Genomic DNA, 26561 nt, shown 5'->3' on the forward strand with positions numbered 1-26561 from the left:
AGGGCACTGGTTAGAGCAGTGAGACTGAACCAAAAATAGTACAGTTGCAGTCCTTTTCACATTCACTGTCATTTAATCCATTCTTAATATAAAAAATATTGATTAGAGCAGCATTAATACACTGGTACCTATGTATCTGTGAAAAGCTCAAATCGGTGGATAATATTGGCCATGGCAATGTGTTTGTCCTTGTTGTTTGTTGCCTGCTGTTCACTCTCTCTCTCTCAGCTTTTTTGTACATGTGAAACAGATGTGAACTGTATTTTCTCCATCTTCCCTCCTCACAGGTGAAATGTCCAGGTCAGACTACCCTCCAGGGTACGATGACTCCCGGGGCGCTCTGTATGTACCTCAGGGCGGGAATTACCCACCACCCCCTGCGTATGGCTTCCCTGCCTATGGTGGTCTACAGCCAGGCCAGCCCTCTGCTCCCTACCCACCCGGTCCAAACACCCCACTGTACCCGGGCCAGCCAGGGGGCTATCCTCCCGGGCCCTACCCTGGGCAGCCTCACCCCGGTGGGCCTCCAGGAGCTGGCTACCCTAGTCCCCCTCCCATGCCCCCTATCATGCCACCTACCATGCCGTCAGATATCCTGAGCTCTGGTAAGACAGGGACTGCTAAGCATATCAACGTGGTTCTTCTAATGGGGTTAGCCTTTTTTAAAACAAATGTAAAATATGTGAAGACAGTACTGTGCCACTTATGACACAACTTGGGAGGGATGATGCATTTTAGTAGCTTGTCCTGACATTTAAAAAAACAAAATGACACTGGCTTGTTGAACCAGTTGGAAAAAAAGCAAGCTACATCCAACCGGCACAAGTGCAAAAATGGGCCTGGCCAAATGCTGATGTAATAATTAAAGGTAAAAAACAGTTAAATATGCTTATTCACTTTCTTGCCTTAGATGAGAAGATGGATACCATTCACATATAGTAAATATGAAGCTTCCTGTTTAACAGACAGACTTGAGAGCAGTATCAATCTTTTCATCTTACACTCAGCAAGAGAGGGATGACATGTTTCCTGTAGCTCTTTGTTGTCATATTTCTGTTCTACTGACAACACAGGTGATGAGTTTGCGGCGAGCGGCAGCGGTTGGGACAGTATGAGCATTCGGCATGCCTTCATCAGAAAGGTGAAACACACTCTTGTCACACAAATCTTCCTGGATTAGCCCCAGTTTGTGTGCGTCGTGTATTATCATCACATCTGAGTCACCTTGTCCCTCTTGTCTGCGTGTGTTTTTCAGGTGTATTTGATTTTGGCGTCTCAGCTCCTTGTCACCACAGCCATTGTGGCCGTATTCACATTCGTGTGAGTATACGAATATGAGTGTGTGTTTTGCGTGCCTGTTTGTATTTGTGTCTGTGTGTATCATGCTGTAACTGTGCCTCTCTGCTTCTCTCAGCCAACCTGTCAGATATTTCGTACAGCGAAACCAGGCTGTCTACTGGGCATCATAGTAAGTCTCAGCCAATGGGAACATCACTACCTTTTTAAAGTTATGTGCCTTTTTTATAGGAATCAAAATGAAAGCTTGCTATTATTAATATATTCATCTCTGCACTGTTTTTAGTGCTGTGTATTTCATCACCCACCTTGTGCTGGTCTGCTGTAAGGGCCCCCGGTGAGTGTGATTGCTCAGTTTTCCAAAGTCTTCAAAGAATAATTGTACAAAGAAAATTGATAAAAGTGCATGTAATCTTCTAACCCCACCCTCTTTGTAGGAGAAAGTTCCCATGGAACATCATTCTGCTGTCCATCTTTGTAAGTGTGAATCAGGAAATAGAGACACATAATTACTGATAGTTTCCTGGACTTGGATCAAGACTATTCTTAGACTAAGATACTGTAGCTTTCTCTAGGCTTGACTTGATAGTACTAAACAGTGAGTCACCACACTTGACTCAGGCTGTGTTTGCATAATGCCTTTTGATATGTTGTGTTTTATCAGCTCTGTGCACAAAATGGCTCCATGTATTACTTCATGGACCAGTTTTGTCCGTCAGTAGAGGTGGACTGTTATTATTCAGCTCTGTGGGGGTCATTTCCAGATGTAAAATTTTGCCCCGAAAGCTGCAGTCCAGCTCTATTACAATTGTTCTTTTCCCCCTCTTTGAACTATTTCAATCCACATGACATTACAGCCTGGTGAAATGCGACTTTTCTTCACATTATGTCTTTAGCACTGGAATATATATTAATACATTGCTGTAATATATCATGTATTATTTATTTATGGGGACCATCCCTTTTGTCCAGTCATTTTAAAGCTTATAATCAGAGCTGTTTAGGTCAGTAGGCAATTTTTTTTTTCTTCAAATGTTGTATTTTTCAATGGACAAATAAACTTTTTTTATTTTTTTCTTTACAGACGCTGGCTTTGTCCTACGTGACTGGATCCATTTCCAGGTAAAAGAAAAATATATGTTCAGTCATGTGGCTGAATATTAACATCCAGTCCGTTTCCCTCAGAATTAACTGTGTTGACTTGTTTTTAGTTACTATGACACAAAAGCAGTGTTTCTCGCTCTGGGTATCACTGCCGTCGTCTGCATCGCCGTCACCATCTTCTGCTTCCAGACAAAGGTGGGTGTGGGTGTTTGTGTGTGTGTGCACGTACACGCTAGTGCTTATCAGATTCAAATGGCCGCATTGTGTTTGTGCGGTCACGCGTGCATTTACATGGGTGTTGGTGGTTTCTCTTTGTAGGTGGACTTCACCAAATGCCAGGGCCTTTTCTGTGTCCTGGGGATTGTAGTGTTTGTGACTGGCATCATTACAACCATTGTGCTCTCTTTCAAATATGTGAGTTAAGGCTGATGTGAACAAAACACTGTTTCCTGACAACACACCTTTTCACGTTTCCATCATTGTAATGACTGTTTGTTGTTGCAGATTCTGTGGCTTCACATGCTTTATGCAGCTTTGGGAGCCATAGCCTTCACTATGGTGAGTATTTTACTTAAATGCTATGAAATTTCACTTTTGATGGTGGTTTCATACTGTACTTTTTTTTTTAACAGTTGCACTTGTGGTATTACAGAGCATTTAGCGTTATTCTGTCTCTTGTATGTTCTGTAGTTCCTAGCATACCACACGCAGCTGCTGATAGGGAACAGGAAGCACTCCATCAGTCCGGAGGAGTACGTGTTCGCCGCGCTCTCCATCTACGTCGACATCATCCAGATCTTCATTTTCCTGCTGCAAATTATCGGTGCTTCGACCAAATAAGTGCACCCGAGGGTACACGACCAACTTGGGTCAACAGGGTGCAGACAAGTGCTCCGCTGCAGAACCGTTCCATGTTTTATAAAACATTTACTTTGTTTTCAGTTAGAATCAGAATACATTTATAAAATCATGATGCACTCCAGGGAAGGGCTGAATTTGAGATTTTCTCATAGTATAGGTAAATCCTATGCGCACAAAAATGCACTTTTTCTGAAATCAATATTTGTCTATATCTGCGTCAAGCAACTTACTAGTGGTTAAAAAAGAATATTAATACTACAGTATAAATACTGCAATTATCTAGAGACTGGAATGCCAGCTGCAACATTTATTGACTCTTGCTGGACTTAAGTTAAAGGGACAGTTCACCCCAAAATCAAAAATATATATTTTCCTCTTACCTGTAGCGCTATTTATCCATCTAGATTGTTTTGGTGTGAGTTGCTGAGTTTTGGAGATATCGGGCGCAGAGATGTCTGCATTTTTTGAATATAATGGGACTATATGGCACTCGGCTTGTGGTGCTCAAAGCTCAACAGCAATGTCCCTTTCTAGAAATCATGACCCGGTTACTCAAGATAATCCACAGACCTTGTTGTGAGCAGTTTCATGTGGGGACTATCTAGAAAGAAAATAGTTCCTACATGAAACTGCTCACAAGAAATATGTGGATTATCTCGAGTAACCGGGTCATGATTTCTTAGTATAAAGACTGGAAACGGGGAAACCAGTAGCAGGCTCTGTCCAAAGGTAACACAATCTGCCTACCATCACCTCTAAAGCTCACTGATTAATCATGTTTATATCTTGTTTGCTTAAACCATTAAAAACAAAAGTGTACAAACATCAGGCTGTGCTTTTACGGATGCTACATGCCAGACTTTTTCTTGTCTCCGCTAGACGTGTCATTTTGTTGCTTCAGTTTTTGTACAGATTAAACAAACTAGATGTAACATGTTAATTAGTGAGCTTTCGAACTGCTGGTAGGCAGATTTTTTTTACCTTTGGACAGAGCCAGGCTAGCTGTTTCCCCGTTTCCAGTCTTTATGCTAAGTTGAACTAACCGGCTTCATATTTACCGTACAGACATGAGTGGTGTCGAGCATCTCATCTAACTCTCAGCAACAAAGTGATTCAGCGCATTTCTCAAAATATTGAACTATTGCTTTAATTATACGCATGTGAGAAGGCAAAACAGGGTTTAATGGTAAATGACAAATGTTTGTGTGAACTCTCTGAACGATCAAGGTGCTCACTGCGGGCATGCTCACAGCAGCAGCTGAAAAGCTAATAATGCTGCACTAAGAAGAGTGTTTATGTGCCTAAAACGTGATGTCACATGGTGTAACATTTGGTATTGATCTTAATGACTCTAGTATGGATACTCAAAACTACAGTTAGTTTCTGCAGTATCGATACCTGGGTGACTGATCTGCACACCTCTGAAATCCAGCTCAGTACACCTGACAGCCTCAGATCTGCTCTCATGGCGTCTTATTAGCAAACCTTTGCTGATGGTCTTGATGTGTTTATAATTGTAACTATGTACATTCTGCATCACTATAGTGCCTTCACAATGACAGTGTTTCTGATTTTTTACTTTAAGAAGTACACTTACAGTACACCATAAGCTTTTATAATATTGTTACATATGTGCCAGTTTATATATTCTTGTGTTCCAGTCAGATACTGAGCAGCAGGGTGGATTTTTCCATCTAACGCGGTACAGTCTGAAAGCTCCGGTAATGATCAACCCCACCCAGCTGATCCTCCACACATGTTCATCATAAATTTAGACCCAAGCCAAAGTTACAAGTAACTCTTGACTCAAAACTAAGGCCAACATTTTGAATGTGCAGTGCAGATAGTCAGTGTGGGGTTTGTAAATATACAAAATATAACGATGAGGAAAATCTTTTTGTGTTTTCATATCAAATAAAGATTTGTATTATTTGAGTTTTGATGTGGTTCATATGTAGTTGTACCAGTGCTGATCCTTTTTTTTTTTTTTACATATTCTCAAATGTATAAATACACATTTATTTCCTCTGATATATTTTTAGATCATCAGCATCATGGCTAATAAATATGAGATCGTTCTCCAGATTTAATGAAGCGGTAAACCTTAACAGTATAATCCATCTTTGTTTGTGAGCAAGAAAAATCTAATCTGCAAAAAAAAAAAACAAAGAGCTGTCCTGATTAAAGGCTCAGTCACAAGCACGTTCCTTAGATTTCCTGCAGCAGCCTTAGAAAGAAGAAATAGTTACCCACTTCTGAATGTCTCTCAGAGGTTTTGGATGTTTTAACCTCAAGCTCAAGAAGCTGACATCTCTTCTGCAATCAGTCTTTGGGCTGTAACGCAGGAGTCACTGTCTCAATAGTGACATTCAGGACATGGTGCGAATCACAGCAGCCATACATGTACGTTATGGGTCCAGTTTAACATCCTCTGCAGGATGGCGGTAGCGACTCCCTTCATATTCTCCCTCGTTTGATTTTCTCATCCTCTGTCGAACCTTCAGCTGCTTTAGTCGGTTCTTGTCCACTTCTCTCTTGGCCAGGAGGAAGCCGATGATGCCTGTGGGGAGGCCAATCATCCTGGAGGGGAGAGATGATGGACAGTTATTTTACTCATACAGTACAGTATCCATTATTGATGAGTGGAGAAAAACTGTCAACATATTGTAGAATGGAGGGAGCCCATTGAACTAATGTATTTCTACATGACTAATGGTACAAGAATATAAACGCCTGCATTGTTTTGTCAGACTGTTACAATATCAGTCGTCAGTTTCTACATAAGAGCTGTCACTGCAGACGACAGCAGACAACAAATAATCAGAATGGATCATTTAGTAGATCTGACACAGACTGCCAGGGTTGTTACTGAGGAGATAAATCAGCAGCAGCCCACTGTGCTCCAAATAATCAACACTCAAGTTATTTTTAATTAGAAAACTCTGAAGCTTGTTCCTGATGTTCAAGGCAAATTGCTCCTTATGGAAAAATGGTCTGCTGATGTTTGGTACAAACCTAAATTACAAACATATTGTCTCATGAAACACAACTATAGTGTAAAGCCTTATGTGAGGCAGAATTTAACTGAACGTCAAATATCTCTGTGCACAGTTACATTCAGGTATATTACCATTAGCTATAGAAACAGGCAGAATTACTGGTGTCCCTGGAGAGAAAAAGCTTTGATTGTGAGATGATTTAGCAGAGACTAAGGATGAAGTCCAGTTCATACGCTATTGCTCATTCTATGATGATTTAAGGGCTACATTATTTAGTAAAATGTCCATCATTTGTGATGACTTGAGTTGTGTTGTAAGAAGGGATCCTATTTGTGGCAGATTTTATGTAGAGCTTGTGACAGGAGACAACGTCCTTTGTTTGCAATGTAATGTTTTACCACTACAGCTGCATATTTGGTGTCTAAGAAGTCCATGTTGGATGGGCACTTATGTATGTGCATGACACAATAAAGGACTAACATTGTTACTCCTACTGATGCTGCCAATGGTACCACTGCTGTATGTACTACATCAGCTACTCCAACTACTCCAACTGCAAATACTGGTATTACTGCTGATGCTTCCGCTACATTTTAAAACACGAGATATTCATCAAGGTGCATGCGTGGTTTATATGTTTTTGCTCACTGCTAATCCACAAATTAGTTCTAGTTGCTTTGTTAGATACTATGGGTGTTACAGGAATGAAGAGAAGAGACTCACCAGGCATAGCCAATCCCCATCATTGGGTTCTTCGCCTTTTTCTTGGGGATGTATTCAGGACCCTCGGGTTCCTCCTGCTCTTCCTCCCCGGCTCTCCTGTCGCCTGTGTGGGTGCCGGCTGTGTTGTGTGGCTCGGTCCTGGAGCTGCACCGGGAGGCAGCAGGGGAGACATGCAGCGGCCGCAAACACTGACACACTGCCGGGGTTTGGCTCCTCTGCGTGAGGAGCCACCGGCCGGGAACAAGACGCACACCTATGGGGGAAAAAGACCTTTATTCTTCAACGATATGACTTCTGTCTCCTCTGCGGCGAGGTTAATGTGAGGGTTGCGTCTGCTTACATCATGTTATAAACATGGAAAAGTCACCGGTGATGTCCAACATTATTATAAAACAACGCTATATGACGTTATTTACACTAATGGCTTTGCCACAGGCCCTGCTGAAGGTAACTTAGATGCTAATTGTATTATGTTGTGGGTAACTTTTACTGGACGTAATGAATACATGTGTATTTTACCTTTCAGCGCTGTCCTAACTGCCGTCACGTAGGGTGCCACCATGTTTGTTGAATAATCCCAGTCGGGCATGCGCAGTGGGATTCTCATGTATGTGACTGCTGCCACCTAGTGGACAACTTCGATGTAGCGCTACTGATGGAAATTACTAACAGCGCAAAAATACAAAGCCAAGCAGTTTCGTGTTTATATCAACGTTTTATTTATTTCACATTCACTTCGTATCATAATTTTACAAAACTGACATACGACATAACTTGAGGCAAATAAGCCTCAACATATGCCTTTAATATACAGTTATACATAAAGAGCAATTACACAATTCAGGTCAGTTCCTTTGACTGAGAGCCAAACAGACAGAAGCCAGCAAACGACTGGAGTGAAGAGAGCAGCATATTTACAAAAAGTCAGTTTGACTAAGAAACGCCCGCAAAAGAGCCCCAGAATCGTCTGTACAGTAGAGCTGATAAACTCCCGAAACAAGTCTAACATCATCTCCAATGCTACTATTATGTATGTGTTACATATGAGCATTCAAAAACCCCTTGAACATCAACTTTTTATTGCTGAAGTTTAATATCAACAATTGTGGAAGCTGTAAGAAGAGTGGAGAAAAACAAAACAAAGGGGTGGCAGGAGGAGTTTAATCTTCCAGGGTGTAGTTGGGGTTGACGACCAGAACGACTTCATCTTCTGTGCCGGCAGACTCTGAGCCCTTCAGCCCTGCCTGGGACAGCTCAATGAGGATGTGATCCTGGGGAAAAACAGACACACGTTGTCAGTCATGTTCAAACTTGGCTTAAAATGACTCGCCCGCTGGTTTGAAATCAGTGGCTGCATTTTTGTGGACTGTGGACTCACATAGTGCACCAGCCTGTGGAGGACCTTCTCTATCAGACCCTTCTTATTGACCAACTCCAACTCAGAGTCGATCTCTGACTCAATCTCCTTCAGATACCAGTTCACCACCGCACTTCTTCTCAGCTCCTCCTCTTCCTCGGCTGCAGCACAGATATCGGTGAAAAAGGTTAGATTGAATAATAAATAAAGAGAAGACAAAACAAAGTATGGAAATGAGAAATTCCTTTCACTAGTATCGCTTACCCTCCTCTGCCCTGCGCAGATGCAGGACCAGCAGGTTGGAGATGCGTCTGTACTCCGCAAAGGACAGGCGGAGAGACGGTTTGGGCTGGCTGCCAGACTCAGCGTGGCCGTTCACGCCGTTGACATGGCCGTTAACGCCATCCACGTGGCCGTTTACGCCATTCACTCCGTTAGGGATGGCGTTTCCTGCAAAGACAAGTTTGCATTAGATAAAATCTTATGATGCCAGTGGATAAACACTGCATTTCCTGCACAGATACAAAATATGCATGTCTCCGTGTGTGTGTGTGTGTGTGTGTGTGTCAGTACCATCCTCCTGCTGCTGCTGCTCTTCCTCCTCCTCCTCCAGTTCGTCGTCCTGCTCCAGGTTGATGTCGGGCGTCTCCACTCTGATGATGGATTTGTTCAGAAGACGGAAGGCTTCCTTCACATGTTTGGGCTGCACCTGGAGACATGAAGACAAAAGGCAACGGTCAACATTCTGCATCATGTAACATGCTTGTGAGTAGTCACATTACATTACACAAAATATTACTTTGTCTTGTCAGTCATATTAGGAGCAAATAATATGAGGTTGGATCACATTTTTAGAGTATATGGTCATTTTCTTACAGCTGATTCTCAGATTGGTGTCCCTCTATGCCAGTGCTGCAGTTCTCCCATTTTAAATGTATACTTGAAGCTTGCTTTATGCAGTGCTGTGTCACGTCGTGTTACGTTTTGTCTTGTATCCGGTGTGGCAAACTTTTATTGCGTAACCATCTGTGCACCTTTTGTGTTTGCCGAGTAGGATATTATACTGGTACCCACCTCGTCACAGCAGTGCATGCGCGCCATGGCTTCTGAAAGGCGGATCATGCTCTCCAGCTGCCGCACCGTTATTCTCCAGGCAGACTTGGACACGCCTCCGGAGCCGTCACGCTGACGCAGACGCTTGTACTGCTCGACGATGAACTCTTCGGATTCGCTGGAGATCTGCAGACGCACACGCGAGATATGCAGTGTTTTAATACAAATCACAAGTGCGCAAGTTGTCAAGCCTGATGTAAAACGCACAAATCTAAACACGGCAGCGGCGGATGGCCGCCCACCATTGAGTCTGGTTCTGTCCAAGGTTTCTGCCTCTTACAGGAAGTTTTTCCTTGCCACTGTCGCCAAATGCTTGCTCATGGTGGGATTTGTTGGGTCTCTGTAATTAATATTATAAAGAGTACGGTCTAGACCTGCTCTATAGGAAAAGTGCAATGAGATAACTTCTGTTATCAATTGGAACTATATAAATAAAATTTAATTGAAAATTGAACTCAACGCAAGCAGGCAGACACACACACACACACACACACACACACCTTAGGTTTGAACTGCCTTGCAAAGAGCAGGTATCTGCGGATCTCATCCAGAGAGTACAGTCTGTCCACAGACTCCTCAATGCGGGAGTGCAGGTCCACGATGCGCCTGGCGATGGCGTAGTCCGTCACCTAGGTTACACACATATGAACATGCAGCATTAGACTAGGTCAGATAAAACTGGATTGTTATAGCATCAGATAAGAGGATGCAAGAAAAAAAAAAACAACTAAAAAACAAACAAGCGTGTGTACAGGCGTACCTCATTACAGTCGTCCACCAGGATGAAGAAGAGGTCGAAGCGGCTCATGATGGGGGCGGTCAGGTTGACGTTCTGCTTCAGACTCTTGCTGCGGTCGTAGCGCCCACCGACGGGGTTGGCGGCAGCCAGGATGGACGTGCGTGCATTCAGGGTGGCCTGGAGGAAACGTAGGCAAAATCAGGTTATACATCAGCAGAGGCTTCCTTTGAATTTGGCTTATAACGGTGCATCTTAAAAGTAAGTTCTAAACTGTTTTAGTAGTATTGAATTTGCATGTCATGCTGTAGAAATGTTGATGTCTTGTTCTTCGTGGGCATTGACCAAAAGGAGGTGCCATATTTACTAGAAAACATACAAAGGTTTCTCGGATCTTTCATTTCTAGTTTTCAACCACAACTGAGTAAATGAAACGAAGTTGGGAGGAATTTCTGAAATAGTTTGACATCACGATCCTTGAGACACACAACTGACTCTTGAATTTCAGAATGTGTATCAAACGCTGCGTTTACGCTGATCCGGCTGTGTTACCTTGACTCCAGCCTTGGTGATGCTGATGGTCTGCTGCTCCATGGCTTCGTGGATGGCCACCTGGTCCTTGAGGTCCATCTTGTCAAACTCATCAATGCAACACACGCCCTGGGAGGACAACACCGTCATCAATACCACTGAATAACGCCCCCCCCACCGCCATTTATGACTCGTAAGACACTCACGTTGTCAGCCAGCATCAGAGCTCCGGCCTCGATGACAAACTCGTGGGACTCCTCGTCTCTGACCACAGCTGCCGTCAGACCTGCGGCACTGCTGGCCTTGCCGCTAGTGTACACTGCTCTGGGGCTGAACTCCTCCACGTGCCTGCACACGCGCGCACACACACACACACGTACAAATGTAAATGTAGCGAACCAATCACGATGCAAGTTAGCAATAAATGACATCATCAGTTAAACGTTTGTCAAGGGAAGCGTGAACTTGTGAGTTGTTTGGGTCACATACTTGAGGAACTGGCTCTTGGCTGTACTGGGGTCTCCGACGATGCAGACGTTGAGGTCTCCCCTCAGCGAAGTTCCCTCCATGGTCGTCTTGGGAACGCCTCCGAACAGCATGAGCAGGATGCCGCGCTTCACCTCGTCATTGCCTGCATAATCACACTCTGTATCATTTAACTGAAAATCCACAGCTCTAATAGCCTTAAAAAAAAAAAAAAAAAAAAAAAAAAAAAAAAACAGCAAATGAAAAATAAAGCTTTCCTGAATAGAGAAACTGTTCAACGATGGTGCAAGCACTGACCGTGGATGGTGGGGAAGAGGCTGGTGCACAGGTTGTGGTACAAGTTCTTGTCTTGGCTCATCTCAAACACTTTCTCCCACTCCTTCTCGGTCATCTGGCTCTTGATGCTCTCTGCAGTCTGCTCCTCCTCCCGCAGCTCCTTACCGCCAAACTACAAACAAGAGAAAACACACACTTGTAAATGAACACCAGGCACGTTTGGAGCTTTATTTGCTTCTTTGGTTTGAGAACAATGCGATTACTATGGAAATGCATTCATTATTAGCTTGTGTGTCTCTTACTCGTGGGTTAGTCGGGGCCACGTTGCAGGCCAGGAAGGCCAGTCTGTACGAAAGCTCTCTGACTCCCAGAGCTTTCAGTCCTCTCAAACCCTCAGACTCAAAGCCCTGGCGTCCTCCGGCTACACGGGTACTGGTCTCTGCTCGCACACCTGGAGAGGGAACAACCATACAGACAGCCATGAGGTGTCAAAATAAAATAAAAAAAATGTTTTAAAGTACTTTCTTGTCACCTGGAGGCTTAAAGTGTGATGGTTAAAACCATACCAGGAGTGCTGAGCTGAGACACGTCCGGCACGACAATGAGGGTCCCCGTGAGGTCACAGCGGTCTCCAGCCTGAGCCGTCTCCACAGCCTCTGCCCTCAGGACGATCTCCAGGGAGCGTGGGATTGAACCGCGAGGCAGCTCCGCCTGCGTCTCCTGGATACGCACCTGAACGCACAGAGTTGGACTAAATCAGAAACTATCAGGGCTTAAGTAGTCGTCCTGTTGATCGCGCATCGATACGCACACATCCTCTCTCATAGTTACCTTCTGGAAGTCGATGAACTTGGATTTGTGCGTGTCGAGGTGGAAGCGGGAGCGGTTGTTGCAGACGGGGTTTCTGCAGATGGTTGGCGGGGAGTATTTGAACTGCTGAGGGACGTCTTTGATCACTGCCTGGCAGTCCATGCACAGGAAGGTGCCGCTCACCTGCCACCATAGAGAAGAAGTCATTATAATGATCATGCTACGACACACAAGCTCAACATTACCATATTTATGCAGCACAGCTTTGATTTGCAAGCGTGGAGCACTTCACACCACTGATTATTTTTGTGCATGTGTTGACTGCAGGACAGTCTTACCAGTTCAGGGTGGACTGGGTGTGTCCTCACCACCTGACCACTGATCCTCACCAGGGTGCCAATACGCATGGATGACAGCTCGCGGATCCTGGATTAAACACAAGGTCCATATTTGATATATTGCACTAGTTCTGCTCATTTAACAAATCAAACAAGGCTTAGTTTAAATCCAATTTGAAAGACAGAATTATAGCGACTACATAATCTCTATTGCGACTACTACAGTAAGTGAAGTCACAGTCTAATATGCCAACAAAGCAATCTGAAATTAACTGAAAATCAAGCATGTGCACAGCGATTCACACCAAAACCAGCACTTGATTTAGGTTTGTCATGTGTCTTACTTGTGTCTGGTGGGCAGATCCTCCAGGGCGACGTAGAACTCTTTGTTGAGCGGAACGTTCCCATGATCCCGAGCAAAGTTGCGCACTGCCCGACAGAGGAAGGGGTAAACTCTGAAAACAGAATCCTTGACGTTAATCCACAGCTGCCTCCCGATGGCTGTTAATGCACGTAATGTCTGATGTAATATATGCATACTGTATGTATATATCTATACGTAATAATGTCTGATGTAATATGTTTGTAGTATTTGCTTTGATGTTTTGGTTAAATGTTGTGTTTTGCTATGTATGTGAAACTGTTTGTCTTGGGACGCAAGACAATTTTCAGAAAAAATAATCTGATCATAAAGTTAAATCAAATCAAATCTGACAGTTGTTTGTTCATTCACCAAAACAGAGAGTATAATGTGTGTGTGAACGTATAAATTAGAACACCAGCTTTACTGGCGAGACTAAATTACAGTCCAAGTGTTGCTCACCCCGGCATTGTGATTAGACATCAAAGTGAGGCTGCAAGGCAACAAAGTGTTCGTGAGGTTAGCTCACCTGTAGTACTCCTCCTGGATGGTGGTAGCCAGCTCCTGGTTGAAGCCCTCTAAGTCTGTGAAGCTCACCAGCAGGGTGTTCCTCTCAGGCCTGATCAGCTCCTCGGCCTCCTGGACATACTTCACCTCCCCATCCCCGGTCTGGAACCTGCACACGAATACAGGCAGCGAGAAAATAATAAAATACACAAACTGTTAAATGACCAACAAGCGATCAGCACTGCATTGGCTCATCATAATTAAGGATAAAGAATATTTTTTAAAATGAGGTGTCGTGCGATCAACTCGTGTACAGCGCGTTTCGACCGATAACAGTACAATGAAGCCTGTTGCCGACTGACTTACTCTTCCAAGAAAGCCTGGAACAACTTCTGGCATTTTTCAGCCAACTCGTCTTTCACCATATCTCCGGCATTCTCCGCGGTTGCTGTGGCAACATCCATGCTGAAACACCGTCAAACTGCAATAAAAGATTCAAAAACTGCAGCAAAATACAGATCCGCACCGCTGCTCACCAGACACACATACACAGACCGCACGCTCAAGTCCGGACAACAGAGCAACAGTTTCGCGCGAAAAGAGAGACACGTGACCTTTGGCGCGCCGCTTTCGACCAATCTACGATGCTATGCAAATATTGTCTAGCTTGTAGCCAATCAGGAGCGAAGACGTCAACTGACGCTAAGTCCTTCTTCTCTTTCCCGCCATGGATGTATTTTTTTTTAAAGCAACTTTATTTATAACACATAGAAGACAAGTACAGTGACAAACTGTACAATTCAAGTAAGGTTTCCTGTCCAAAACAGCGTTTAATTGCATAGGGTGCAATTAAACGTCAATTAGGCTACTTATAGGAAATAGTAGGCTAACAAACAGTTATTGTAAAAACACCCCCAAACAAGACTGAAATGTTGAAATAACAAAAACATAAGTTGAACCATTAATATAATAATTGATAAAAAAAAATAAGGGACTAAGTAAGGGGCAGTATATAGAGTGTCTTGGCATGGGTGCTTTTGACTTTTTTTTATACATTTGTTAAATAGAAAAAATTTGTTTTTTAGTGCATTCCACAATGGGGGGGATTTGGCAAAGTGGCATTATGTATAGTATTTTGTTATGATGATGATGATATTATTAACTAGAAATTCAATATGCTTGTTCTTAGGGCTGCACGATATGGTAAAAAAAATCATATTGTCATTATTTTGACAGATATTACAATTGCGATATGATTCACAATTAGTAGGAATGATAATTTTTGCATCACAATTTTCATTTTCTGACATCTGGAGAACAAGATTTGTAGGCCAGGGCATCTCTGCAGCACTGCAGTGCTTCATTATAATGCTGCTTTGTCACACATTTTACCTTTATCAAAACATTGCATTCTTTTACTTAATATGACTCTATTATTCCACAGTGGGACATTGTGAGGGCTGAAATTATGTTTATAAATCATCTGTTGGTGCAGGGCAGAGAGTTTAACAGGCAATTTTGATATTTTAAAAATCACATTTTAACAAAAATACCTCCCAATTTATTGAACACAAGGTAATGAGAACCACACCTCTTTACCATTCCTTAGAAACAACTGAAACTGTTTAATTTTTAATACTCCATTCATTATTTCAAAGTCTGTTGCTTTTATCTCACCTTTTCATAATTTTCTTTGCAAATCTCCTTTTCTGGTGTAATGATGGTTATTTTTCCAAATGAAATTAAAGTTTAGTTTGTTAATTCCCCTAATAATCTTGAAAGATATAGCTAAGGAGTATGCAGGGTAGATTAGCCTAGATTTTGCTTTTATTTAGCAGCATTCTTCCAAAGAGTGTCATGTCTCTTTGCAAACAATTGTTTAGTGTTTTCTAACATTTATTAACTGTATTTTGAATATTATTTTTCTCACTATAGTGTCTGAACATTTGGTTATCCAAATCCCTAGGTATCGAGGTTTAAAAATGGTATTAAGATTCAAACGCAAACTGAAGGCTTGAGAAAATAACTCTGTTTGTAAGGCCAATGGAATTTGTTCTTTGTTCTTTAGAAAAAGTGTTGTGTCGTCAGCTAACTGACTTATAATTAATTAAGTAACCAGCCTCGTAAGCCAGTAGCCAATTCAGTGGGTTGCTAGGTTAGTCGCATGAGTTACCACCTTTTTTGAATGAATAGTCGGCTTCTCGTTTCCCACCATCTGCCTCTCAGTCACCAGCACCGGCTTATCAGTGGCCAGATCAGTAGCTGGCTTCGGCAAGGATATAGCCTAAAAATATTGCTTACTTTAATAACAACACTAAGCGAGGTAGGTTAAGTTTTATTAGATTATCAACTCCGGTAACAATACCAATATGTGTTACTACTGTATGGAAAATGACTTATACACAAGTTATCTCGGGAAAATGTTCTTACAGTTGTCTCTACCATGGATGCATGGTCTATACACGATCTACCATCTTGCCAACATCTTCTCGTAACATCTCTGTGATTCTTCTGTTGATTACGACAACTTCAAGTTACGCCCCCTACTACAAGTCACGCCCCCATCACCTTACGCACCTCTCTTGTAGTCCGCAAATAACAAACCCATCTCATGTATCGAGCACCCATGGGCGAGACTGGTGGAGGTGGCCACGGTCCCGGTGAGGAGGAGGAGGAGGAGGAGGAGGAGGAGGACTACCGCTCCGAGGTTTTGACTGTCGAGCAGATCCACCAGCATATGGTGGAGTGTATCAGGGAGGTCAACGAGGTCATCCAGGTAACGTTAGGTATTTTGGTAGGCTATGTCAGCTTCAGGAAAGACCGCTTGGGTGAAGCGTAAACAGGCCATGGACGTTAGTTTAGTCGTTAGCCTTGTAGGAGTAACGTTAGTAACTAGTTAAATACTTGCTGGAATTTGGCAGTTTCAGTAATAAAATTTAGACAAGACATTTTTTTTTTCTTTTGTGTGCGTGGCATTCAAAATGACATATATGGACAACGTTAAATGTGTACATTTAGATAACGTAACAATTTCCGTACGAATTTTGTATCCCAATTGAGAAGTTTGCAGCAACATTTGCTAAAATAATGTTAGCTTGCAAGTTGGCTAAACGCTAACCAGCCAACTGTAACCGTTAACCTAGCACCTTACTGGAAAAGCATAACGTCTTTAGTTCTAGAATTATAGCTAGATGCCAACTCCTGCTTGACGACAGTTGGAGTGCGTTAACCAAGCAATTGAAACTTAACGTTACAAAATTTGTAAAATACGTTAGCGTTGACGTTAATTGTATTTTAACGAAATATGGTCATTGAATTGGTTAGAAAGTTACATGCTAGGTTACTTACGTTAATATTAACAAGCTATGTTATGACTTCCAAAACAGTTTGGTTTAATCACACAAACGAAGTTATAATCTGTCAACAGCTAGCTAACTAGCTATAACGTTATTTTAAATAACGGGAAACTCAGTGGAGCCCTTCGGTTTATCGTTAACTTGGGCGAGGGTACTGTGTAACGTTCTAAACCGTGTCTGACTTTGGCCTCCGTTTCCTTTCACTTGACTACATTATATATAGTACGTCATTTAGAGAATATTATAGATCCAAGACGAAACTGACAGAAAAAGGCGCAATTACGAATCCGTCTGCTACTTCAGCAGCACGCACAGCGCCATGGATTTATCAATACACAGCACATATTTCAGAGCCATGGCCAAGGCCATAGATTCTAACTTGCACAAACCTCAGTCAAACAAAAGAACAATGAGTCAGGCAGACTAGACTAACTGATTCAACTAAACAACCCCTCTGCACCTGCACTCTCTCTGTTACTGGGGGATGGAGAGGGTGGATAGCAGGTTAACAAGATGGATTCATTTTGGTCATTTTGCTAATTAGCAAACTCCATTAAATATTTTTTGTGGACAGGTTTATATTTGGTTTTGTTGCCCTTTCAATCAGAAGTCAAGATAGTCGGACTTTAATCAATTAGGCCGACACTACACTCCGAACAAAACTGAGTTTGACCAGTTTGTACCAGTAAAATGGCAGGTTTTCATGCAAAAGTGAAGCACCACATTTGGTTTTAGTCACTGCAGTATGCTCACGCTGGCTAGTTATACTTGTTGACATTTTCACACAGCTGTGTTCACTTTCTTCTGATACACCATCACCTCTCCACTCAAAGGCAATGGTGCACTGGGTTGTTTTTATTTATTTATTTTTTAAACCGTGTATCTAGTGTTCTGGTTTATTGCATCATAAGCAGCTGCCATTTTGCCTGTGAAAAGTCTACAGACACAGCAAAAATCTAAAACTTGTATTTCATTTAGAATGTACTGCCAGCCTTAAGCGACTACCATGAACAGAAAAAATTAAACTCCTCTTCAGTGTAATGCAATCCAGTAGAAGAGCCCTGCAGTCCAACACTTGTTCTTAAGATGGTGTTAGAGATGAGTTGACTTAACTTTCTGCTACTTTTTTGACTGTAGTTTGTGGTGGTATTTAATTGGATTTTAATTTCAGATATTTTGCCTATGCCCACTAACATACATACATGGGTGGACAGTAAATGGTAATGTGAGTGAGAACTATTTGAATCTACAACTATTTTAAGCAATTTAAAATTAAATTTAAATTAGTGGTCTAGTACTAGGCTTAATCCATATCTGAAAACCTGGACCATAAAGCTGCTTGTTGTTCCACGAAAGAGCTTCTGACCAACCATTTCTCATTCCTCTAGAATTCTGCAACAATAACACGCATCCTTCTCGGTCACTTCAACTGGGATAAAGAAAAGCTTATGGAAAGGTAAGAATCTCTGAAGTACATTCTTTATTTAAGTATGGTAGCTGAGAGCTCATGGCTTAATGCTTCTTTTTTTAACACTGTGATATCTCTTTTCTTGTCTCAATTTTTACAGGTATTTTGATGGTAATCTGGACAAGTTTTTCTCTGAGTGTCATCTCATTAACCCCAGTAAGAAGCCTCAGATCTGTCCTCCAGTCAACACTAGATCATTGGCACAGGACATACCATGTCAGATCTGCTATCTGAACGTCCCTAACTCTGTGAGTCCTATAGTGACACCAGCATTGTGTTGCACTAGCTGCATGTGTGTTTAGGTCTAAGTTGTGGTGTCACCATTGGGATTTTGTTAAAAACTGTCACACAAGAAGTTGTGTCTGAGCTTGTATAATGCAAGGGAACCCCTAACTGAGGCATTGTCACAGTGACAATGACATTTGAACTTTTTTTCAGACCCAGTTAACTGCCTTGGCTAAGATAACAGCAAGAGAAAAAGATGATGGCTAACTTGAAACAAAATGTGATCACATTATCTGTTATAAAGTGCTAATATTAATATTTTCTCATTCCTTCTATAAGGAATATAGTATTAACTATAGTTGTTTACATTCTTTATCATCACAGTGATCTAATTTTATTTTGCAGGCTAAAAGTGATAGTTAAAAACCAAAGGTTGTATAAGTCATGATCTTAACGTAGCATATAAGCTTTGAGACTTTGCACCCTGTAATCAGACTTTGCCAGTTGGGGTTAAGACAGGAGAATGTCGGGGCATGCCAGGTAATAAAAATGCCCCAACAGTAAATTGTTCCAAATTTAAGTAAAGATTATTAATATAAAGAACCAAGGGGAAACAAGTTTTAAGAGTGTTACATAACTCTGATGGAAAGCTGAATGCTTCTTTGTCCTCCCCACTTGGAAATATCAGAAGTCAAACACAGCAAATACTGCAATGGCTGTTTAGGAGCAAAGCTGGACCATTTCAATAGGAAATGGAAAATGAGTTAGAATTTCTAGCCCTTCTTGAGATCCCACTTCTTCTCTACCAAGCGCCACTCACTGCTACATATTTTCCTTGCACTCAAAGTTTGAAAAAAAAAAAAGTTTTTTAAATTTTAAAATTCAAATCGAGGGGTTGATTTATGTGGATGTGGCCTAATCATGCATGGTTACATACAGCACTTACTGTATGTACAGACTGGTGGAGGAAGTGTAATTGTAACATACCTTAACGTAATCGACCAGGTTGATTCAAGGCCATCATGTATTGAAGGGCATAGTTACTTTAAACAACGCAGTGCTTCCTGTGGTAGTGGAAGAATCATCCACACAAAAACATATTCCATTTGGGTTTAACAGTTATGTTTCTCTGGCTACCACATTCTTAATAGCAACCCGGTCAAACATCACAGGAGTGGACATAGCAATTGTAGAAAGTCGCATCTACCCAGCAACTTGCAGATGCAGGAAGCATTTTAGCATACGTGTTGTTGATGTGTTATGGAAAGGCAAGGGATTGTGTGAAAGAGTTTTTATTTTCATTTCACAACACAATGACATTACAGGGCTGGTTGCAGATATAATGGCTGTTTACCCCTTTGGACTTTTTACAGCATTTATCAAGAGAAAGAACTTTATTGTTAAGGTGAAGACAGACATCTACAAATTGATCTAAATTAAAGGCACACTGCAGAGTGTACGGCCCCATTCCTATGATAGAGTATATTGTCTCAACAAAGGATGAATGCAAATCATCAAGGCCAGTTGATTTAGTGTTTCAGCCATGATATTAAGTTATAGTTTTCCCAAATCAGAAAGAAAGCTGCCTAATCTAGACTATTTTAATCTAGAATATTTCTATGAAATTATCCATCGGTTATTTTAATCCGTTTGTTAAAACAAAATAGTTGTATTATATATTTATCAATTTGTCAAATCCGGATTATATTTTTCCTGTGAATGGCCTCACTCTAAAGATTTTGACTAGCCTGTTTACCAGAAGCGCTTATAATCATGTGATGTCTTGTTTGTCTTATTAACTAGATGCTTCTCTCTTACAGTATTTTACAGGCCTGGAGTGTGGACACAAGTTCTGCATGCAGTGCTGGGGAGATTACCTGACCACCAAAATCCTAGAAGAAGGAATGGGACAGGTACCCACTAAGAATAATTGTAAGATACGAGTCACCGATCTTTTAATAGCTGTCCGACTAATGATTTGCCTTCTGTTTTGTCTTTTCAGACCATTTCTTGTCCTGCTCATAGTTGTGACATTTTGGTTGATGACAACACAGTCATGTGAGTGTCTGTTTGTGCTTAAATCTGTTTTGATGTCTTGTTGCATATTGGTCAGCAGTAATCGGATGTGACCGACCAATTCTGGTAATGAAAAGAGCAGGAAACAAAAATGATTCCGCTTGTTTTTATTTTGTCTTCTTTTTTTTTTGACATCAACAGTCACAGAGACAGACGCAATTCACTAACAAACTACAGTTCAAACAGTGAAGAACACAGATGTATTTATGAAATACAAATGAATCAAAAGAGAATGTATACCATTGCTCTAAAATCAGATTTTTTAATGTCTCTCGTAGCAGCTATTAAGCTGCCAGTAATTGTCTTCACCTACATTTTCTGATTTGACCAGTTAGCAAAAGAGCTAAAAGTGTTTTCACTGATCAGGTTACATGCAGAGACTTATGCTCCCCATGTCAATATTTAATTTCATGAAATGCTTTTTCTACCTCTTGGTTAGTAGCTTGCACTTAAACTCTTCATTTTGTAATTTCTGAAATGTTTTGTTGGTAAATAGTTAGTCAGGAGAAGAATGAATATTCTCACTGTATTGTCAGCTTATAATTTTGCTTCCTTGAGCTTCTCAGGAAAATATGACATTGTGTGACATTTTTTTTGTTTCTTGCATTGTTGCTTGGAAGGTATACACTGAATATGAAGGAAGGAAGCTTTTACCAAAGTCACCCATTTTACGTAATAAAGGCTAATAAATGATTTGACTTTTCCCTTAGGCGGCTCATAACAGATTCAAAAGTGAAGTTCAAGTACCAGCAATTAATTACGAATAGTTTTGTAGAGGTAAGCTTTGAGATTTTTTTCTCCCTAACAATATGTTGAAATGGAACATAAAGCCTTGATTTATAATGTTAAGTATACACTACTTAGAAAAGCAGGGACCTTCTTTGTACTTAAGCGTCCATTAAACTATGAGTTTAATGGACTCTCTCTCTCATTACTCCTTTAAGTGCAATCGACTGTTAAGGTGGTGCCCTGCACCAGACTGCCATCATGTTGTCAAAGTCCAGCACTCAGATGTCAAGCCAGTGAGGTGCAAGTGTGGCCGTCAGTTCTGGTAAGAGAGCTCATTTAAAAAAAACAATGTATTAGACTATCGCGACCTGACAGCGACAAGTCTTGAATGTTGACTCAGTGTTGACTAAGTTTAATAGTAATTATTCCACGTGATGTGAATTGAACTTGTGATGCCTCCTGTTGGTGCAGCTTCAACTGTGGAGAGAATTGGCATGATCCTGTCAAGTGTAAGGTAAGCGAATGGGGAATGTTTGATCACTTTACAGACAGAGCAACCTATTCCTCCAGCATCTTGAGTGGAACTCTGTTAAGATTAGCACTCACTGTCAACGTGATTATCTCTTACTCTTATTTAAATTATTTTGTAGTGGCTGAGAAAATGGATTAAGAAATGCGATGATGACAGTGAAATTTCAAACTGGATTGTAGCAAAAACTAAGGTATGGAATCTTAGTTTTGCCCTTTTGTCTGGTTCATGTTGGTAGGGAATTAATGTGACGACCACAAAGACATTTCAATTGTAGAAATTAGATTTTTGTCTCATTTCTTTTGTAAAGCACTTGACTTTGAGCAGAGAAAAATAATTACTCTCCTCTGCTGACAGGAGTGTCCAAAATGCTATGTGACGGTTGAGAAAGATGGTGGCTGCAATCGCATGGTTTGTTGGAACCAGAACTGCAAAACTGAGTTCTGCTGGGTCTGCCTGGGTCCATGGGAAGTCCACGGCCCAGCCTGGTAAGAAGTAATGGCTTATAAAGTAAATGATGATGGCGTCACTGCAAGTGCCATGTTGGAATATACTCCAAGTAGGTATTTTATGATTGTAGTGTTTTAATTTCAATTAAAAACTTAAACCTTTTAAATATGTGGAAATCTAATTTGTCAATTTAAATATCAGGTAAAATTGTCAGGCCATTTCATGTCTCAATACACATCTGACATCTAATGTGAGAAAGCATGAAAACGTAAAGTACTAAAGTGCGTTATGGTACTCTGGAAAACACTGTTGATGGTTCTGACCCGGCTGTGACGTTTCAGGTACAACTGCAATCGTTACAATGAATGTGAGGCAGCCAGAGATGCTCAAGAGGTAATAAATATACACATATTTATACATTTTAAAACCTGTGCATGCTGTTTTATAGTGGCGGTTATGCCACATAATGGCACAATATTTATATTTGTCCACTTTTCAGTCAAGATGCTCTTCTTCAGTGTTCAAAATTCAGCCATATTTGCCACAAGTGTAACTGCCATTTTTAATCACACAGTAATGTGTCCGACCCACTGCACTGGGTGACACAAACTTCAGACAAGAAGTACTAAGAAATGTATAGAATTTGATAAATACCACAACTATTTTATAGCCTGCAACAAAAATATCTACAACATTTTTATATGAATGTAATTCACTCCAACTAATCAAACAAGTGACAGTTCCTCGTGTAACTCTGCTGTACACTATTAAGAGGTTAATTCAAAAACAGTGGATTCAGTGGGTGGAATCTAATACAGGGAATGCTGCTGCGTCTGCCTGATAATAAATATCCATTACACCTCTGACAAACATGGTTGAATGGCATCTTGACATGAAACGCCTGCAGAATAGAATGTAGACATTTCATTATGTGTTGCTGATGATCCAAGTCAAGCTGAGCATGCTCGAGTTACATGCTGTGTGCGCAGCGCACCAGGGCGGCCCTGCGGAGGTACCTGTTCTACTGCAACCGCTACATGAACCACATGCAGAGCCTGCACTTTGAGCACAAGCTCTATGCTCAGGTCAAGCAGAAGATGGAGGAGATGCAGCAGCACAACATGTCCTGGACTGAGGTGCAGTTTCTGAAGAAGGCCGTGGACGTGCTGTGCCGGTGCCGCTCCACGGTCATGTTCACTTACGTCTTTGTCTTCTACCTCAAGAAGAACAACCAGTCCATTATTTTTGAGGTATGATAAAAGGGAAATTGTTTGCTCAAAGGTCATAAATGTGAACAGATGGTGCATGACATAAATAACTAGAGCTATTTTAGTATTCATTTTTTTTATTTAGAAATACCATTTGCAACAACAGTTTGTGTTAAGTGTTAATCTCGACAGCCATTAAATGAGGAATTTATCATTGTAATGGAATTGTGTTTAGTAACAGTGTAGTGCCACATGAAGACAGCACTACAATGAGCCTGTGTGTGTGCTTGTATGTGTGATTGAGAGGGGAGCAGTGGGAGAGGGAAAGAGATGGAGAACAATGAGAAAAATAAAACAAATAAAGCAAATTTTAAAAGGAAAGCAGTTACATACCAATTTATTGTTACTAGCTGGAAACAAAATATACAGTATTCTTATTTATTGTGTTTTATTGTCATAATCATGAACAGGACGGTGTAGTCCCTCATTCGTCCAGGAGTGTTCTATCGTAGAAAAGGTTTCAGTCGTAGTCATCTGGACACTGGAAACGTCTTGATTCTGAAAAACAGTGTCCAGATGACTACGACTGAAACCTTTTCTACGATAATCATGAACACATATAGCTATATCCCTATTTCGGTTTTCAATTCTGTCAAAAAAATAAGTTGTCTAATCATAAATCCTCAGGCCAGACTCAGATTACAGGAGTTTTTGAAATCCTTAACAACTACATTCTATCACACAAAAATACTCATTTTGAGATTAGAAATTGAAAATCTCGTAGTACCTAGTATTATTGCCAGAGGGAGCCACTCACCACCTTTAGCTTTCTCTCTCTGACACACATGTTCATCTCTCTCGCTTCTCTCCTTCACACGCTCTCTCTTGACTGGTACGACTCCCAAAGCTCTTTGTCTATACAGTTAGGATTTTTCTTGGAAGACAGATTATCCCACGAAATTCTGGCCACATTTCCCTCCATCGTTCGTCTGGCAGCAGAACTAGTCCACTGACAAAGACCCAAGACCAGATCAGTCACCTGATTGTTGGAGGGCCGAATGGGAGGAAATCGGCCCAAACCTCCTGTAGTCTGAGCTGGGCCTTAGGCAGGACGCTCCAAAGTTTAGGGGACATTATCGTGGATGACATTAGTGTGTTTTAATCTATGCTGTGACATAGAATAATAGTGTTTATCAATTGTTTGGTTCATCAGAACAACCAGGCAGAGCTGGAAAATGCCACTGAGGTGCTGTCTGACTACCTAGAGCGGGATATCTCCCAGGATTCCTTGCAGGACATCAAGCAGAAAGTACAGGATAAGTACAGGTCAGTGAAGGAAGAATCGTAATCACCTGCCACTGTTACGTTTATATGTTCCTGGACTCTAACAACGTTTTTGTGTCTCTACAGATACTGTGAGAGCAGGCGAAGAGTGCTGTTACAGCACGTGCATGAAGGCTATGAGAAGGACGTGTGGGAGTACACTGAGGACACGGCCCAATGCAACAGACTCTTTGATGCAATTTAACAGGGCAGCACTGGGCGTTCTGCCGCCTCTCCTTTGGCAAACCAGCCACTTTTGCAACATTTTTCCTGGATTTGTTTAACAAAATCTAAGTCAATTATATTTAAATAAAAGGTAGAGTAATAAAAATGTATTGTAAGTATTGTTAGCAACAGAGTGGAGTCGTAAGAAAGCAAAATCCATCTTAAACAAATACATCCTTTTGGCTTGTATTGTAACACTCCCCCTGAACTATATTATTTTGCTGTGTTTTGCCTGTGAATGTTTTCTGTTTTGATTTTGACTTTTGTTTTCCCATTAGTGTGAAAATGTTTTCAAGACAGCTTTAATTGTCCTGGCCATATATTGAAAAAGGTGTACTTCTGCCATGTAGGTTGAGTCTGTTTACTCCCTCCATACTGTGTGGGAGCTTGGAGGTCTTTGGCAGTAAGGCATTCGTCCTATCATCCTCAGTCTCTTCAGACCAGTGCACAAGTTACACCTTATCGGTAACTCTAAATGGGGACAGATAGAAAGAAATTCTCTTAGTTGCCAAATGATCAGATAAAGGACTCAGTGAAAGGGCACGGCCGAGTTAGAAAACCAAGAGCAGAAAAGGTTTTACAGTTCAAAGGTAAGGTAGAATGTGTCCCTCTATTCTAACCTTTTGCCATACCCTCTTAAAGCAATATGGCTGTCTTCACAGGGTTGACTGGAGGGGACGTGAATATACAGGCTCTGATGCAAGTCAGAAGACGACACCAAAGTTTCAGCTTTCATTAAAACACATCCTTTAACCCAGTTTCAGATCTTTGGGGAATTCTCTCGCAAATGCTTCTTATGTGTTCTAAACTATTATTTTATCCTAGCAGATTGTATACTGTATTGTTTATTTGAATAAATGTCTTGGGAAATCTCGTTTTTGAGAGTACTGTGTGAGTCACTCTGTTTTCCGTGTGTCTGCTCGTAGTTCATGAACACATGACTTATTGTTTGAAGTAACAGAAGCAGCTACATACTTACATTAAATTGAGATATCCAAAAACTTTTAATACTTTTCTACATATCTTTTCTTTATGCTATCAAAGGTGTTTCATTTCCTATTAGTGTAAAAATGTGGGGGAAATTTTTTTTTTTTTTTTTTGGAGAAAATGTTAAAGTGCAAAATGTTGCCAACATTGTTAATTTAAAAAATCTTTGCACCACAATCAATATTTGATGTTTTAAAACCGTGTCCTTAAGAAGGCTACCACTGCACTGTGGCACACGCTCAGCCCATCACTGGGAATACAGTTTCCAACCTAACAGCACTGACGGCTTAAAAGGGAATTAGCAACTAAAATGCCACAAGATAGAGACAAAGACACTCATTCTAATTTGAAGTTTCATATTTTAGGTGCTGTTATCTTCCAAAGGCAATGTTTACAAAATGAACTGCTCACGACTTTTCATGTGTTTTATCAGTTGCAGCATGAGACCCACACTGATGTGGTGGGGGGGGAAACACATTCAGCACAT

General features: G+C 41.2%; 4 protein-coding genes across 4 annotated transcripts in view; 2 read left to right on the forward strand and 2 right to left on the reverse strand.

The window, feature by feature from the left end:
* The window catches only part of LOC122886618 (protein lifeguard 3-like), an 11110-nt gene extending 7599 nt beyond the window's left edge, over positions 1 to 3511 (forward strand). The window contains exons 2-12 of the mRNA XM_044219029.1: positions 288 to 605; positions 1074 to 1141; positions 1256 to 1320; positions 1415 to 1468; positions 1583 to 1633; positions 1734 to 1773; positions 2381 to 2418; positions 2508 to 2595; positions 2719 to 2814; positions 2905 to 2958; positions 3091 to 3511. Of these exons, the coding sequence (XP_044074964.1) occupies positions 293 to 605; positions 1074 to 1141; positions 1256 to 1320; positions 1415 to 1468; positions 1583 to 1633; positions 1734 to 1773; positions 2381 to 2418; positions 2508 to 2595; positions 2719 to 2814; positions 2905 to 2958; positions 3091 to 3240 (1017 nt within the window). The 5' untranslated portion in view covers positions 288 to 292 and the 3' untranslated portion in view covers positions 3241 to 3511. The remainder of the gene's footprint in view (positions 1 to 287; positions 606 to 1073; positions 1142 to 1255; positions 1321 to 1414; positions 1469 to 1582; positions 1634 to 1733; positions 1774 to 2380; positions 2419 to 2507; positions 2596 to 2718; positions 2815 to 2904; positions 2959 to 3090) is intronic.
* Positions 3512 to 4392: 881 nt separating this feature from the next.
* On the reverse strand, positions 4393 to 7623 carry si:ch73-71c20.5 (DUF4748 domain-containing protein). The gene is made up of 3 exons (XM_044219033.1): positions 7503 to 7623; positions 6984 to 7236; positions 4393 to 5841 (listed from the first exon to the last, which is right to left on the reverse strand). Exons 1-3 carry the CDS (start codon positions 7588 to 7590, stop codon positions 5670 to 5672), a joined length of 513 nt encoding a protein of 170 aa, XP_044074968.1. The 5' UTR covers positions 7591 to 7623; the 3' UTR covers positions 4393 to 5669.
* A 55-nt stretch (positions 7624 to 7678) lies between these two features.
* Positions 7679 to 14116, reverse strand: mcm6 (minichromosome maintenance complex component 6). Its single transcript, XM_044218997.1, has 18 exons — positions 13865 to 14116; positions 13521 to 13667; positions 12975 to 13085; positions 12631 to 12718; positions 12314 to 12475; positions 12049 to 12214; positions 11785 to 11933; positions 11504 to 11654; positions 11210 to 11351; positions 10927 to 11068; positions 10742 to 10849; positions 10214 to 10369; positions 9954 to 10082; positions 9415 to 9579; positions 8914 to 9049; positions 8605 to 8790; positions 8362 to 8501; positions 7679 to 8254 (listed from the first exon to the last, which is right to left on the reverse strand). The coding sequence occupies exons 1-18, from the start codon at positions 13960 to 13962 to the stop codon at positions 8144 to 8146; spliced, it is 2487 nt and encodes an 828-aa protein (XP_044074932.1). The 5' UTR covers positions 13963 to 14116; the 3' UTR covers positions 7679 to 8143.
* A 1887-nt stretch (positions 14117 to 16003) lies between these two features.
* On the forward strand, positions 16004 to 25961 carry LOC122886610 (E3 ubiquitin-protein ligase arih1l-like). Its single transcript, XM_044219004.1, has 14 exons — positions 16004 to 16274; positions 18243 to 18310; positions 18423 to 18570; positions 20368 to 20460; positions 20550 to 20605; positions 21334 to 21400; positions 21568 to 21674; positions 21824 to 21866; positions 22003 to 22074; positions 22239 to 22369; positions 22673 to 22724; positions 23321 to 23581; positions 24753 to 24865; positions 24950 to 25961. Exons 1-14 carry the CDS (start codon positions 16110 to 16112, stop codon positions 25065 to 25067), a joined length of 1494 nt encoding a protein of 497 aa, XP_044074939.1. The 5' UTR covers positions 16004 to 16109; the 3' UTR covers positions 25068 to 25961.
* The last annotated feature ends 600 nt before the right edge of the window (positions 25962 to 26561 follow it).

Source organism: Siniperca chuatsi, linkage group LG13, assembly GCF_020085105.1.
Source record: "Siniperca chuatsi isolate FFG_IHB_CAS linkage group LG13, ASM2008510v1, whole genome shotgun sequence".
NCBI classification, from domain to species: domain Eukaryota; kingdom Metazoa; phylum Chordata; class Actinopteri; order Centrarchiformes; family Sinipercidae; genus Siniperca; species Siniperca chuatsi.

What these genes read in the sequence shown, in the direction of transcription:
- si:ch73-71c20.5 (XM_044219033.1), bottom strand. Translation starts at nt 7,590, where the DNA reads ATGAGAATCCCACTGCGCATGCCCGACTGGGATTATTCAACAAACATG. An exon ending in AGTTAGGACAGCGCTGAAAG is followed by an intron (nt 7,237 to 7,502) that starts GTAAAATACACA and finishes TTTCCCCCATAG; the next exon opens with GTGTGCGTCTTGTTCCCGGC. An exon ending in ATGGGGATTGGCTATGCCTG is followed by an intron (nt 5,842 to 6,983) that starts GTGAGTCTCTTC and finishes TCTCCCCTCCAG; the next exon opens with GATGATTGGCCTCCCCACAG.
- LOC122886610 (XM_044219004.1), top strand. Translation starts at nt 16,110, where the DNA reads ATGTATCGAGCACCCATGGGCGAGACTGGTGGAGGTGGCCACGGTCCC. An exon ending in ATGATCCTGTCAAGTGTAAG is followed by an intron (nt 21,867 to 22,002) that starts GTAAGCGAATGG and finishes ATTATTTTGTAG; the next exon opens with TGGCTGAGAAAATGGATTAA. An exon ending in GAAGTCCACGGCCCAGCCTG is followed by an intron (nt 22,370 to 22,672) that starts GTAAGAAGTAAT and finishes GTGACGTTTCAG; the next exon opens with GTACAACTGCAATCGTTACA.
- mcm6 (XM_044218997.1), bottom strand. Translation starts at nt 13,962, where the DNA reads ATGGATGTTGCCACAGCAACCGCGGAGAATGCCGGAGATATGGTGAAA. An exon ending in TGGCCCCGACTAACCCACGA is followed by an intron (nt 11,655 to 11,784) that starts GTAAGAGACACA and finishes TCTTGTTTGTAG; the next exon opens with TTTGGCGGTAAGGAGCTGCG. An exon ending in TCTGCGCAGGGCAGAGGAGG is followed by an intron (nt 8,502 to 8,604) that starts GTAAGCGATACT and finishes TCTGTGCTGCAG; the next exon opens with CCGAGGAAGAGGAGGAGCTG.